At 36.2% G+C, this 14,802-nt stretch overlaps 1 protein-coding gene across 1 annotated transcript; it reads right to left on the bottom strand.

The window, feature by feature from the left end:
- Positions 1 to 404: 404 nt before the first annotated feature.
- On the bottom strand, positions 405 to 14,516 carry LOC129262849 (uncharacterized). Its single transcript, XM_064101164.1, has 5 exons — positions 14,372 to 14,516; positions 7,355 to 7,547; positions 5,272 to 5,352; positions 4,237 to 4,503; positions 405 to 3,332 (listed from the first exon to the last, which is right to left on the bottom strand). Exons 2-5 carry the CDS (start codon positions 7,511 to 7,513, stop codon positions 3,273 to 3,275), a joined length of 567 nt encoding a protein of 188 aa, XP_063957234.1. The 5' UTR covers positions 7,514 to 7,547; positions 14,372 to 14,516; the 3' UTR covers positions 405 to 3,272.
- Between the last annotated feature and the right edge of the window lie 286 nt (positions 14,517 to 14,802).

Genomic DNA, 14,802 nt, shown 5'->3' with positions numbered 1-14,802 from the left:
GGATGGCATAATGTAATACAAATTTTAAAAGAATATATTGTGAAGAGTTTGTACCACCATAAGAGCAAAAGCAGACATTTTGGGGGTATTTTATAGTCCATCAAAGGGACAGTTGTTCACACATCTTGGTCACATTGTCAGAGCAGCAATATTCAAATGCTCATACCTTTCTTATTATTTGTCCGAATTTTCTCAAATTTTCTTTGTTCTTATTCTTTCATTTTTCTATTTCCATACAAGCCCATTTGTTCGAAAGGCTTCATTCCCCTTTTAAATCAACACAACAACAACAACAACTATCTCTTTGCTCACCAAAACGTTTGACTGTCCAAGAGTCTCTATAATTGACACGGGGACAAACGAAATGCAAAATATTTCCAAAAAAATAACTGCATTTACTCATGTTTCTACTTGTATGTAGTACACTGTTTTTAATCAATAGAATATGTTTTTATTTTCAACAGATTTTGTACTAAAAAATAGTAATGAATTTTACTGAACGATCATTGAGTATGTATATACAACTGGGGGCCGTTTCATAAAGCTGTTCGTAAGTTAAGAGCGACTTTAAGAACGACTGGTGAACCTTTCTTACGCGCTAAACCATCGCCAATGAATATACCGTTTACCACAAGAAAGGATCACCAGTCGTTCTTAAAGTCGCTCCTATCTTACGAACAGCTTTATGAAACACCCACCAGGTATGGTGAAGCACGAAACATAAAACATAAAGGGTTTGGAATGAACTCAGACTGAGTATTATTTCTTTCATTATAATTAAACTTTTCGTGATTAATGAATACGTGATACTATCAGAGTACAAGTCCTATTTTAAACGCAAATAACAAGAATAGTTTTAGATTTATTTGAAAAATGGGTAAACTGTAAAAGTACAAGATACAATAGATACAATGATATAAATAAACTAAACATATAGTTTAAAATGTCATACTAGTATACAATTGAAAATCTGTCATGATTATAAGTTTTAAAGTACAATGAGAATTCTTGATATTAATAGATGTCTGATTCTCTGGTGTGCAGACGGGGGTGGGGTGGCTTCTGGGGGAATGGACCCCCCCCCCCCGACAAAAATAAGACTATTATAAAGAGGAGATAACGAAACAAATTGGTGAATGTGATTTCACTTTCTGAATATCATGTAAAAGTCTATCACCAAATTAGAATCTTTGTATTACAAAGGTCACAATGATTGTTCTTGCTCAATATGACACTGCTAATCAGATGTCGTTAATGGAAAGATTTGTTTCCAAAAACAGGAATAAATACGTTAATCTTTTCAAAAGACGTGATGAAAATAAATCAGAAGTCTGAATTAAGTGTTTCGTCGCCTTTTCAAATTTGCCAATTAAAACAAAACATTAGTAATTGACTTTCTTCAATTCAGGTATACATTCATGTATGCACAGCGATTTACATGACAAATGAAATACGTAACCCTTTTAAGATTATACAATTAAATTTACAGTGGAAAATCTCTGTTTGAAAGACATGAAAGACAAACGGTACACATTTCGAGACGAATTCACTAAGAAAGAAAACAAAATATTAAACTGTAAATTACAAACTTGAAAATTCAATATCCCATGAAAAGGCTTTAATAAGAGAATAGTTTATTACCTAACAGCCTATGCAATCCCAACTGCTTAAGTTTTAACAAAATAAATTCTCCAAGGGCTCGTTGCAAAAAATATTTGCGTTTGATCGCAACTAAAGAAATCAGGCACGATTCCTAAATAAAGTCTTTTATTGGCTGATTATTAAGAGTTGATTTAGCGATTGATTTTTTAAGAGATGTTTTTGATTACATCTCTTCTGCAACGAGCCCCTGGGCACCATCTTACACAGAGTTGCGATTGATCCGATCAACCTCAACTATGGAAAGCCAGCAACGTCACCATCTAAACTGCATGTTTGTTAAGATATTTTACAGATATGATGTGTATATTCATTGTTTTCTTGAAAATTCAATGTGTTTCTTTTTATTTACATAGGACATTGCGCAAATTTAATGTAGTAGAAATCATGCAATTGATGAATTTCCATTTAGCTGAGGTTGACCGGATCAATCGTTACTCTTTGTAAGACGAGGCCCCGATTTGTAAGAAGAATAGTCAAAATTGAATCGAAAGGAAATAAAATTGGCAAACTCATAGAAACTTCTTTAATGCCACAGTCACAAATGCCTTCATGAACACAATACATGTACACCGATTTGTATACCCCCCCCCCCACACCATGTACATAACATCAATGATATAAAATTGCTCGTATGGTGTTCGGAAAGGTATTCGTGACCGTAGCATTAATTAACCAATTAATTTGATGCTTAGGTCCTGTATAAACTTAAATTAACTCTTCTGTATATATATCATTGTTTATTCACATTTGGTTAAATACCATAAATAGCTTTATATCCAAATTATTTTTTGAGCTCTACGGCAGTATTCAACATTGAGCAGTGTACATAGCGAAAACTGTGTCCTTGACCGGTTTACATATTAGGACCACACCATACATTTTACACCTCTGGTGTTAATGTTGCGGTGTCAGTTCAACACACACGATGTTATGACAACACCTGTGGTTGGTACTCTTTGGTGCTATGTTAAATCTATAGGGCGTGGTCCTATTGGTACACCAAACTGGCGTCGCTTTTTAACACCTAAAGGTAAAGTGTATGCATCTCCAATAAGAACGTTCGGGTCCACTTTACTCGATGTTTTGTGAAAATTAAAAGCCAAATATACGAAGGGTAGGGTAAATTGCAACCGACCTTTTAGGAATGTAGGGGGCCTATTTCTCGAATGGTCGGGTCACGCAAATTGCCCGACCAGACACAATCATGATAACCCGATTGTGAAGGCACAAGCCAATCTTTTCTTTGTCAGTCCGAATCGCCATATTTCGGATTAGTATCTGTTTAAAGTCTTACTTTGTTGCATTTCGCTATCTATACGGGGAAAAAAAATAATCACATAAACAAAAACGCAAGTATCCCTCTTCATTCCTATTCTTTTTGCCCTCAATGCCCCCCCCCCCCCTCCCTACGCCCCCATTAATTTTGACATAACCTCTGCCACAGTTTTGTTTTTCATATCCATGTTCCTAACAATAATGTATAGCAATTTATAAATTCACATCGTTGCATAGAGGCAATCGATGATATCCGGATAAGCGACTCCGGTTAGATCCGACCCTATATGAGTACCATTATGATTTATGAATCCGGCTTGAACTAGAACATCCATTTACTTGTAGAGTATGGCTGGGCGACTGTTATATGTATCATAAGGTGATTCCCTTTGGACCTGCGAGGAAGAAAGAAATGATAAAAGCATGATTTTTATCAAAAAATTCAAATAGAAAGGAGAAAGGAGCCAAGAATATAGGAAATCAAAATTCAGCAATTATTATCTAATATATCTCGAAAATGTGTTGTTGAACGATTTGATACCGTGAGCAAAGCTATTGGTCAAGACAGTGTTGTTTTATATGAGAGACCAAATATTTTGTGAATGACAAACTTTTCGAATCTGTCCTGGCGGTGAGTCCAAAGACAATTCCTGTGTTGTCCATATGGAAATCTCATGTTTTTTGGGTTTTTTTTTTTTTTTTTTGGGGGGGGGGGTTGTATACAAATGTACGAAGGAAGTGCAGAGCTTGTTCGCGCGTGACGATTACTTTTTAACAATAGCACGAAGAAAAGGCATCGTGGTTTGTGAGAAACGTTCACGAGTATTTTTTTTGTCCTTATCGTTAATTTGCGCCAATTGAAACGAAAAACGACACCGGCAAGCAACTGGCGAATCATCCAAATAAAGAAGCGGTAGTGGCGACTATTCCATTTATTTGACCTTCACGTCCTTCGAAAAATATCCATAAGCCTGTTGCTGCACAAAATGTCGGTGGCGTCAATCTGTGAAGAATTTTTCCAAAACAACACTGCAAAGATTGTCGCAGCTTGCACAAATTGACGCCGCAGAGATTGTCAATATGCCTGCACTTAATAGCTAATAAGTTCCGTCTATGATGGTCTACTAATAACTTACAAAAGGCTAACCACTCTGTTCACCCCCCCCCCCCCATTTACCCCTTCTATTTAATGGAAACAGAGAGAGAGAGGGGGGGGAGAGTAAACATGGCATCATAACATAATCTCGCTGTTACCCCATCCCCGCTAATCAAAATACCCAAGCGAGTGGGGTCACTTACATCAGGGGGCGGCACCCCCATCGGTCCCCCGAATCCGATGAATCCATTGATGCAGCAGTCGACAAACATCGCCATCAGGGCAAAGATGAAGATCAGACAGCTTGCCACGATGATAGTTGAATACAGGCCCACATTGGCCTGGTCCCTGGTATTATCCGTCACGGCAGGCTCGAGATAACGGAGGTAGAGAGACCAGGAAAGGAGACCCATGCAGACTGCAGAAACGGCGAGGGCTAAGAAGTTAGCTAAGAAGACTGTCATGGAAAACTGTTTGAAAAAAAACAAGAATGGAGGTTAAACTGACCCTTGGTGAACACCCGATAGGTATACCTACTGTTTAGTCTCACATGGCCGTAAGCAGATAATGTTTTTTCGGCGGGGGGGGGGGCACCTAACAATTTTCAAAGAACACCGGAGTGAGAGAGCGAGCTTGTCATGGGGGTGCTTTGTTTTGCGTTTTATAGAGTGAAATTGAACGATTTGGTGCACACTTTTTGTGATTTTTTTGAAAATTTTCTGTAAAAGAATGTAATTTTTCAAAATGTCTGGGGTGGGCATCTGCCCCAGCCCCCAATGCATACGGCCATGTGGTCTCATCTAGCATGGTCTAACCTTCAACATCTTACGTCGTCTACAACCAGGTCATCTACTAACCATACGGAATAATTGCCATTTATATAGCTCAATCACCACATTTCTAATTTCCAGTTCGCTTTCGTATAATATCAAATTAATATAACACCTGTCGGTCTAGATGGCTAGATTAAATGTTAATATTTTTCGACAAGCGTAATATTAAGGTATTACCTGTTTTTTCTAACCCTTGTACAAAATGTATTGGAACATCTTGAAATTAGTAAATGGATTAAATTGAAATTAGTTGAATACCAGATCTTTACTGATACTGATTTTTAATATCAATCAAGATCAAGAATTTTCATTAAGAACAAAACAACAACAACAACAAACAAACTAATCATCACAGATAAAATCAACAACAGCAAACTAATCCAAAAAATATGATATCTTACTTACCGGTAATTCATAATAATATCTGCCTGGCTTCTTAGGTTTGTCAAAAGCTTCAACTATGTTTGCCAGCCCACACAAAATGATCTAGGATATTGAAAAAAGGAGAATTAAACAATAAGAGTCTCAAAATGTGTTACACAAGAAGAGATTGGAAGAAGAAAAACAAAAATATATTAGGGGTAGTTTGTGATATATTCATTTTTTTTATTATCATTGTTATCATTCCATTTTTCATCTTTTAAAGGAGAACCGAACTTTCGGGACCTGTTACCATTTTCCACATACATGTACATGACATAAAGAATATCCTGAAAAAGGTATACATACCCCCCTACTTTGGTATAAAAGAGAAAATGGGACTATAACGTAATTTGGTTTGAAAATTAAAAAGGAAAAACACATTATGTTAATAAGGGAGGAATTTTCGGATCAATAATGCATTTTTTCTCGAAATATATAAAAATATACTAGCGATAATTATTCATTGTTTTAATTGGCAATGGCGGGCAACATAATTATCATAAAATGATGACAGTGGCATCCTGTGTAACGAGATATCATGAGTTGTACACTGTAAAAACTGCGGTGTTAAAACTGACACCAGTTGGTGTTAATAGAGGACCACATCGTGAGGTGTTAAAATTACACCCTAGAGATTAAAAATAACACCGAAGCGTGTAAATGTATCAACCAAAGGTGTTGTTATGACACCTATATGTGTAAAACTAACACCACCAATTCAACACCAGTGTAAAATAACTGGTGTGGTCCTTTATGTACACCGGTTAACACCACAGTTTTTGCTGTGTAGAGATCTTGGGCTATAGTGTTACCACATGGTTACAGCATTTTGGATAAAAAATTGTGAATTTCAGCACTATGAACGGATCCGGGTCCCGTAAAACAAAGCTTAGTAATCATCGTAGAAGAATATCTTTACGATTGATTGCGTTGACTACAATGTACAATCAATATCTAATATTTGCGTTACGGGACCCTTGTCCCCGTGCGACTAAACTTGCATCTGGGGGCCGTTTCATAAAGCTGTTCGTAAGTTAAGAGCGACTTAAAGAACGACTGGTGATCCTTTCTTACGCGCTAAACCATCGCCAATGAATATACCAGTTACCACAAGAAAGGATCACCAGTCGTTCTTAAAGTCGCTCTTAACTTACGAACAGCTTTATGAAACACCCACCTGGTAAAAAAAAAATCAAAATACTGTTTACCGAAGTCTAATCTCTACCTTTTCATTTATTCCTCTTTTCCACCCCTTTTCATCTTATTATACGCATGTTATCAATAATATTACCCAATTATTTTTACATGCATTACTTTTAGTGGAACCCCTCCACCCCATTTCAATTTCCATATGCTCTACTTTATACTGCTATTCAAAAATGTCTTTCTGTTAATTTGTATCTGATTTAATATGACTTTGCATTTATGTTTGAATGGAAATGAAAATAAAGAATTGAATTAAATGGAATTGAAACACACACACAAAATCTTTATAATCGGGGTGAATGATGATGTTTTCTATTTCATTTAAGATGCGAATGATGTCTATATCTTAATATGCTATAGGGACATTTTTTTTTTGGGGGGGGTTATTTATTTTTTGTTCTGGTTTTAGTTAAACGAGTTATTTATACCTACATTGTTATTCAAGGGACACTGCACCTCAAGCCTTGTTTGTTTGTTTTATTTCCGTCATAAAAAATACATAACAATATAAATACATGTAAAGAGATACAAGGAGTAACATATACATACATAATGAAATAAAATCTAAACATTGATTAAAAGAGAGAAAAAATATGATTGAAACATGTTAAGAAAGTTAAGAGATCAAACTTAAGACAAAAGACGGTTGGATAACCCATATTCAGCTGCACCAATTATACGTGCGGCTGGTCTTCCATGGGGGCCTATTTTGTTTATGCTTAGTTATCATGGTTATAATTATTTTCAATGTAACATTATATTCTGTCAATTTGTTTTTGTTATGCATGGTAAAAGTAAAACAAACAAACATACACCCAGAAATAAACAACAAAAACAAACACATTTACGTGGTACCCACCACAAGACCACACCACATCGGGACTCCCGCTGCTCCGTTCACTACTGGTGCAGTACTTTGGGCCAGATAGGCGGTATCTTTTCCTAAGATGAGGAGCCCGAGTCCCAAGACTGCCATCGCACCACCACTAAAACCTAAGAACTTCTGTCTGAAACGCATCTTCGTTGGTGGTTATTATCCGTAGCAGTCAAACCTGGGACAAGAATATCACAAAATAGTGTGAGAGTGAAGATGAATAAAACTTAAAAAAAAGAAGACTTCTCTTTAAAAATTTCGAATAATGCAGACCTCTGATTGGTCAAAAGGTGGTAATGTATTTGGTGTAAGTGGTTAACAGAGACAGCAGGCATTCTAGTTCATTGATTGGTGGATATGATTTATGTCATTTCAAGTTCAACAATAAAATTACAAAACAATCGGAAACATAATAATATAACAGAATTCAATAAAATGAGAACTGTTGCCATCTCAAAATTGCGAAAGTGACAGACCTGAATGGGAAAATGGCAAAAATACTTATTGGACTAACACAGAAATCGTTTCATTTTTCTGATTTACTCGTAATGAAATATCCTGGACCTTAGTTAACATTTCACAAAACCGGCTATTACATTATTACAGGAAACCTTAACAACAAAGAGAATGAGCAAGGGCGAGGAGGGGCAGAGGGGGGGGGGGGGGCAAGCTGAGGTTGGAGTAAACAGAGAATGAAAGATATGGTTGGAGAGAGAAACAGAGAGAGTGGAACATATACATATATGGGGAGAGAGGGGAGGGGAGAGAAATAGAGAGGGGGCGCACGCAACACTAGACCTAGTCGCAAGTACACCCTGTACCAATGGAGTAACCTACTCTCAAAATGTATTCAGTTGTGTCGATTTGAAGAATCCGTATTTTGCTACCACAGTACAATCATTACATTATGATAGATCTTATGTTGCATTACTGTAGAGCACTTAGAGAATTCTCATAAAGCAAGTGTTAGCGCTATTTACAATCTAAAAATTTAAAATGAAGTGCTAATTTACCATTTTAATGTCCTTGTACACTGTTAAAAAAACAAATTTTACAGAAATAAATAAGATTTTGTAGAAAGCAATAACAGAATCATTCTGTGAATTCATAAAACAGGAATGAAAGATATGGTTGGAGAGAGAAACAGAGAGAGTGGAACATATACATATATGGGGAGAGAGGGGAGGGGAGAGAAATAGAGAGGGGGCGCACGCAACACTAGACCTAGTCGCAATTACACCCTGTACCAATGGAGTAACCTACTCTCAATATGTATTCAGTTGTGTCGATTTGAAGCATCCGTATTTTGCTATCACAGTAAGATCATTACATTATGATAGATCTTATGTTGCATTACTGTAGAGCACTTAGGGAATTCTCATAAAGCAAGTGTTAGCACTATTTACAATCTAAAAATTTGAAGTGCTAATTTACCATTAATGTCCTTGTACACTGTTAAAAAAAACCCAATTTTACAGAAATAAACAAGATTTTGCAGAAAGCAATAACAGAATCATTCTGTGAATTCATAAAACAGGAATCTTTTTACAATTTAACAGAACAGGTCTGTTTAAAAAGGGGAAAATGGTGTTTTATTTAAGGACATTTGTAAGGTTCCATACATCAAATACCAATTTCCTGTAATTTTACGTGATATAATGTAAGATTACGCATCTGGTAAGATTACAGGTGTTCTCGAGACTCTGCTGCAGGAACTTCTTTTATTTTAAGGATAAATTTTCTAACAGTGTATAGTGACTGCACTTTGAATGCCGATTTTCTAGTTCAAATTTGAATAACTAAATCAGCACTCAAAGTGCAGTCACTATACAAGGACATAAAGTGCTAAATTAGCACTTCATTTTTTAGAGTGTAAGCAAGTATAATCATAAATGTATATGGATGTTAATAAAAGTGATAAACTTTTTAATCAATGGTTAGTTTATCGTGAACTTAAGTCTATTAATTCTAGGTGATTGCTACACAAGAATCCATTTTGCTTCGCATTCTAAGTACCCCCTCCCTCTAAAAACATTATCCTATATATATTTAAACTGAAGTAGGTGTACTCATACTACAGAACACGGTACTAACTAGTCAATATTACTATATCCATAGAGTTGTTATTCAATATGCATATCTCGCATATTTAAGAGAAGAATGAAATCATGCAGAAGGTGTATTACACCCTTCCGTTGCAGGATGCGAAGTACTTTTGAATCAAGAATAAAAGAAAATATTTGACCTGCTCGTTGAACCTTATCCCTTACACAATATTGAACCTAGCGCAAACAAATTGAAAAAAAATATATATGAAAGAGAAAATGGGTATAGGCACGACAAAGATAGTGGAACGTACACAAGAGTGTGTGTGTGTGTGACATGCGTGAGGGAGAGCAAGGAGAAAAGGGAGGGGGCTAAAGGGGGAGAGAAGTTGAGAGAAAGGAGAGGAGAACTGAAAGGAAATTAGAGGGAAAGAGATTTTTAAAAAAGGTTAGAGAAAGGGGAGACAAAGGGATAGAGGGAAGAAAGAAAGGATAAGAGAGAGAAAGGGTAAAGAGAGGGAGAATTAGAGAGCAGAGGAATGAGAAGGAGGGATTTAAAAAAGAAGAGAGAGACAGAGAACGGAAGAGATAACGCGGGAGACAGGGTATAGGGACAGGGGGAAAGTCAGATCAAGGGCGGAAATCTGTCTCCAAAGGAAGGGGGACCAGGGGCTGGAATTTTTGACAAGCAAAAAAAAAAGAAAAAAGAAAAAAAAAGGTTATTACCCCAAATGTAAGATCATTTCGACCAAAATAAAAACGACAAGCACAAAAAAAAGGTTATCACCCAATAAGTAAGGTTTTTCTCGTCCAAAATACATGTTTTATTTCAATTTTTTTTTTTCCATCATAAAAGACCGAAAATAGTAGGGGGACATTTGATATTGTGTCCCCCATACTATTTTGTGTAGAGGGGACACGTCCCCCTTTCCCCCTGGGATTTCCGTCCATGAGTCAGATAAATCGACAGAGATGGAAGGATTGACAGAGAGAGAGAGAGATTTAATTTCATTCATTTCCACAAAATCAAAATATATACAAAGCAATATACAATACATTTCAAAATAGTGGTAGACCTAATGAAAGCTCATCAGGCTTGTTTGGATGGCCCAAAACAATTTTCATAAGCATTCATAATTATAGACATTGGCGGCGGAGCAAAGGATTATCTTTTGTGTTTGGGGGGGGGGGACGCCTATTGTTGCGTCCCCCCCCCCCCCCAAACACAAAAGATAATCCTCTGCTCCGCCGCCAATGATTATAGATATACAAATGGCATGAGATAGGACAGGAAAGAAACAGTGCGGCTATTAGATTATTTGCCAAGAGAAATGGGTTGCTGTATATGTTCAGTAAATGTCGTTTTGTAAATAAAATTGAGAAGTTTACATGTCTTTTCTGTCTGATGATTAACAGAGAGATTGGTCCACAGTGCCTTGATAAAAAAGTGGTTGATTTTTGAGAGATAATTATAATGGAAAGATAGAGAGGGGAATTCACTGCAGTATCATCGAGGCTAGTAGTTTTTAAAAACATATTTCGGTTCGTCTTACAGTTTTCATTTGCCAGAAACTTTGGGGTCCCTTTACACTTCGGATTGAAGTCACGAGCTTAATATTCAAATAACGTTGCTCATTTCTTATTCTCGTGAGCACAAGTGATCATCCCTAACATGTTTAAGATTGCTTTCGACTTACGTCGCCGGCCAGGTTGCGTCCGCCCCTTTCACCCTTGAAAATAATGACGTTCTGACTACGCTTTTCATGCCTATAACAATAATGATATTGTTTGTATTCATTTTGCATGTTTGCCCGTGTTTTTACGGGTGAACGCCTATTCTCATAACCATGATAACTACAACTGCATTGAATATTTCATTACACCCGTTTGCAAGGCATACTGCTGGGCGTGGAAGCTTCGAAATGATTCGAACTCACAATTATTTTTTATTAAAAAAATCAATATAATTGTACATTGACCTACATCGACAAAGAAACATGATCGTGTGATGTTGCTTTATTTTTTTACCTAACCTTCAATAATAATAATATAATCATATGGATATTCATAAGGCGCAAAAAAATATACACTGTACTTTTTTTTCTCTCCAAAACGTTTTAGCTTCTCCATGAAAATAAATATGTTAATTTATTCTTTGCATTATCAAACGGGTTCTCCAGGCTGAAATTGATATGACTTGAACAGGTTAAGTATACAAAAATCAGACAATAAAAACACTGACAATTTTGTCAAATGTGGACAAGGAATAACAAAGTTATGAAATTTTAGTGATTGGCATGACTTCTATGAAACAGTTCTATACATGCTTTCATGAATATTCAATGGGAAAATTGACGATGTCATATTCCCCATTTGTTCTTTTGTTTTTCATAATAAGACATTTTGATTATTCAAATTTTGTCCTCCGGGAATTATAAACATTGAACTGACAACTGATTGAATGCTTTAGATATCCATTGCTGCAACTTAATCTTTTATAAGGGAGATATATCATACACACATGTATGAAAATATTGAATAATTTATTATTTCATTTAATAACATAAGAAGAGGGAAAGTGGGGGACACATCATGAGTTCACCTAATAAATCTTCATGAGGACGTGCATATTTTCACAAAATATTTCTAAACTTTAAGATTAAATAACTTCGTCATTTTGAAATTTTCAGAAATTTGCTCGATGAATTTCACTCTATTAATTTTTTTTTCAGCCGGAAGTATTCCAGCAGGTATATTTTGAAGACTAGTTATATATAATTCAGAGTCAGTGAGAGGCAACACATTGTTTTAGTCATTTCACTACCCCCTTTAAGCCAATTTCATAAAAAAAAAGATATACCGACATGCCTCTTTAGATCGTACACCCTAATCAAATAATATTTTTGTAAAAAAAAAATCCACGAAAGGAACGATCTACGAGATTTCATATCACTAGTTCTGATGCAATAGTAACAACAACCAATACCACTACAACTACTACTACTACTACTACTACTACTCAGGCGCGGATCCAGGAGGGGGCCGAGCCGGCCCCGGCCCCCCCTATTTTTTGACAACCTGCAGAAAAAGTGTACTATAGGAAAAACACTAAAGAAAAGTAGGAAAGAGGTATCATACCCAGGATGTGTAATTTACAACCTCGTAACGGCCGGCCCGACCCCGAAAGGAACGAAAAAAAGGGTGAGGGGAAGAATTGGAAAAAGAACTTTATATAAAAAGTTTCGCTCGCGCTTCGCGCTCGCATTGCCTGTGCCAATGAATCCCTTTCAAGAGGATTAAATGACACTTATATATCCAGATCTGAAATCAATTTGCACACAATATTTTAGCTCGCACATCAAGCTTTAATTACTTTGTTTGTTTTACACAAATTGTTTATATCAAAATTTTCAGCTCGCGCTGCGCGCTCGCATTGTTTGATTTGTGAGTTACCTATCCTCTTTGGAAATTCTTACCAAAATTTGTCAAAATGCTCCTTTATCATGTCAGTATATAAAAAAATTGAGCTTGTGCTTCGCGCTCGCATTTGATTGTTTGAGACACACAGCTTTTTTTGTATTTAAATAAAAACGCGCTTAGACTGTCCAGTTTTCAGGTCGGAATATCAAAAAGTTTGAGCTCGCGCTTCGCACTCTCATTATTTAATTGGTGATACTTGCATCCTCTTCATTAATCACTAAAAACAGTCCTAATTGAGTCCCTTTTCACGTTACTATGATAAAATTTCGGCTCGCGCTACGCGCTCGCATTGTTTAGTTGGATACTTATCTTTTTCATTATTATAAAATCTCCTCAGAATCTTCAGGTCTAAGGACAAAAAATATCAAAGAATTTGAGCTCGCGCTTCGCGCTCGCATTATATATTAAGACGACATGATATACCTTATCTTGTTTATAACAATAAAAACTAACATATAATTAAAACTTCAGTCTCTAGTTAGGACTACCCCCTGAACCCCCCCCCCAAAAAAAATCAGATTATAGCGGCCAATCGAGAAAATTGTTGATGAAAATATTTTTCGGCCCCCCCTATTGGCGAAAGCTGGATCCGCCCCTGCTACTACTACTACTACTACTACTACTACTTCTACTACTACTACTACTACTACTACTACTACTACTACTTCTACTAATACTACTACTACAACTACTACTACTACTACTGCTACTACTACTACTACTACTACTACTACTAATTCTACTACTACTACTTCTACTACTAACTACAATAACTATAATGATTATGATGATGATACTACTAATAAATAATGACAGTAGTAGTAGTAATAATAATGATAATAATAATAATAATAATAACAACAAGTCGCAGCAAAATGATGATAATAATGATAATAATAAAAAAATGACCACTAGACTAACTTTGACGACGGTGGCAACATTTGTGATTCCGTACTAACCATAATACTAAAACAACTTCTACAACTAATCCTCATGTTATTACTATACTACATTTTCTGTACTGCTGTTGCTGCTACTACTACTTCCACCACTACTACATAACTCCTAATTCTTCTCATATCATGATGGATATATGAAACAAAAGAATACTTAAAAAATAACGACAATACTTGTATAAATCTTGCTGCATTAGTTCCTTTTTAATATACCTTTTTCACAAAAGATGCTTAAGTTCAGGATGGTAATGTTTGTTTGTATTTATTTCCATATAAAAAATGATATATATACATGCTCAATTTAACATAACGTACAGATCATAATTATGGAGGATGTCCCATTTCAGCGGTATTAATAAAATACCACTGTTCTTCCATAAATCTACATACATCAGTTTGAGAATATGACCTTCCAGCGGAGTTGCTAAATGCTTAACTGAAAGTTAAGAGCAAACCTTCATTTTCTATACATATTTATCTTTACAAAACAAAGCAAATACTCCAGGATTATGTCAACTTACCGAATCTACAAAGGGCGGATCAGTTAAAAACTCTTTTAATTGCCAAATAACCCTGAACCTCACAACTTCAAGTGGCGATCATTTGAATAGCGTACTGATATTACACACAGTAGTTGCACTATCTCACGGTTAAAGTCACATCAATACTTCCCGTGGGAAAGACTGAGTGTGACGGTGCGCGCGCGTGTGTGTGCGTGTGCGTTAGAGGAAAATGGGTGTGTCAGTTCTGGGGAGTGTTTCATCAACATTTTCATCCGACAAGTTGTCAGATCTGACATCTTTCCCTGATGTTGATTGGCTGAGAGGCACTGTTCCTATGGTAACTGTCGGATGAAATGGGACTTGTCTGATAAAACGTCTGACAAGTCCTTTCATGAAACGCTCCCCGGGGCAGGTTCTGGGTTTTAAGGTAGGGTTTGGAGGCCTTACAT

Source organism: Lytechinus pictus, chromosome 6, assembly GCF_037042905.1.
Source record: "Lytechinus pictus isolate F3 Inbred chromosome 6, Lp3.0, whole genome shotgun sequence".
NCBI classification, from domain to species: domain Eukaryota; kingdom Metazoa; phylum Echinodermata; class Echinoidea; order Temnopleuroida; family Toxopneustidae; genus Lytechinus; species Lytechinus pictus.
The sequence above is the reverse complement of the archived record's forward strand: the minus strand, read 5'-3'. Positions and strand labels throughout refer to the sequence as shown.

Bases quoted from the DNA above. Each gene is read 5' to 3' on its own strand.
- LOC129262849 (XM_064101164.1), bottom strand. From the start codon at position 7,513: ATGCGTTTCAGACAGAAGTTCTTAGGTTTTAGTGGTGGTGCGATGGCA. The intron at 4,504-5,271 runs GTAAGTAAGATA...TTTTTCAAACAG, and splicing joins GATATTATTATGAATTACCG to TTTTCCATGACAGTCTTCTT. The intron at 3,333-4,236 runs GTAAGTGACCCC...TCTTCCTCGCAG, and splicing joins TGGGGGTGCCGCCCCCTGAT to GTCCAAAGGGAATCACCTTA.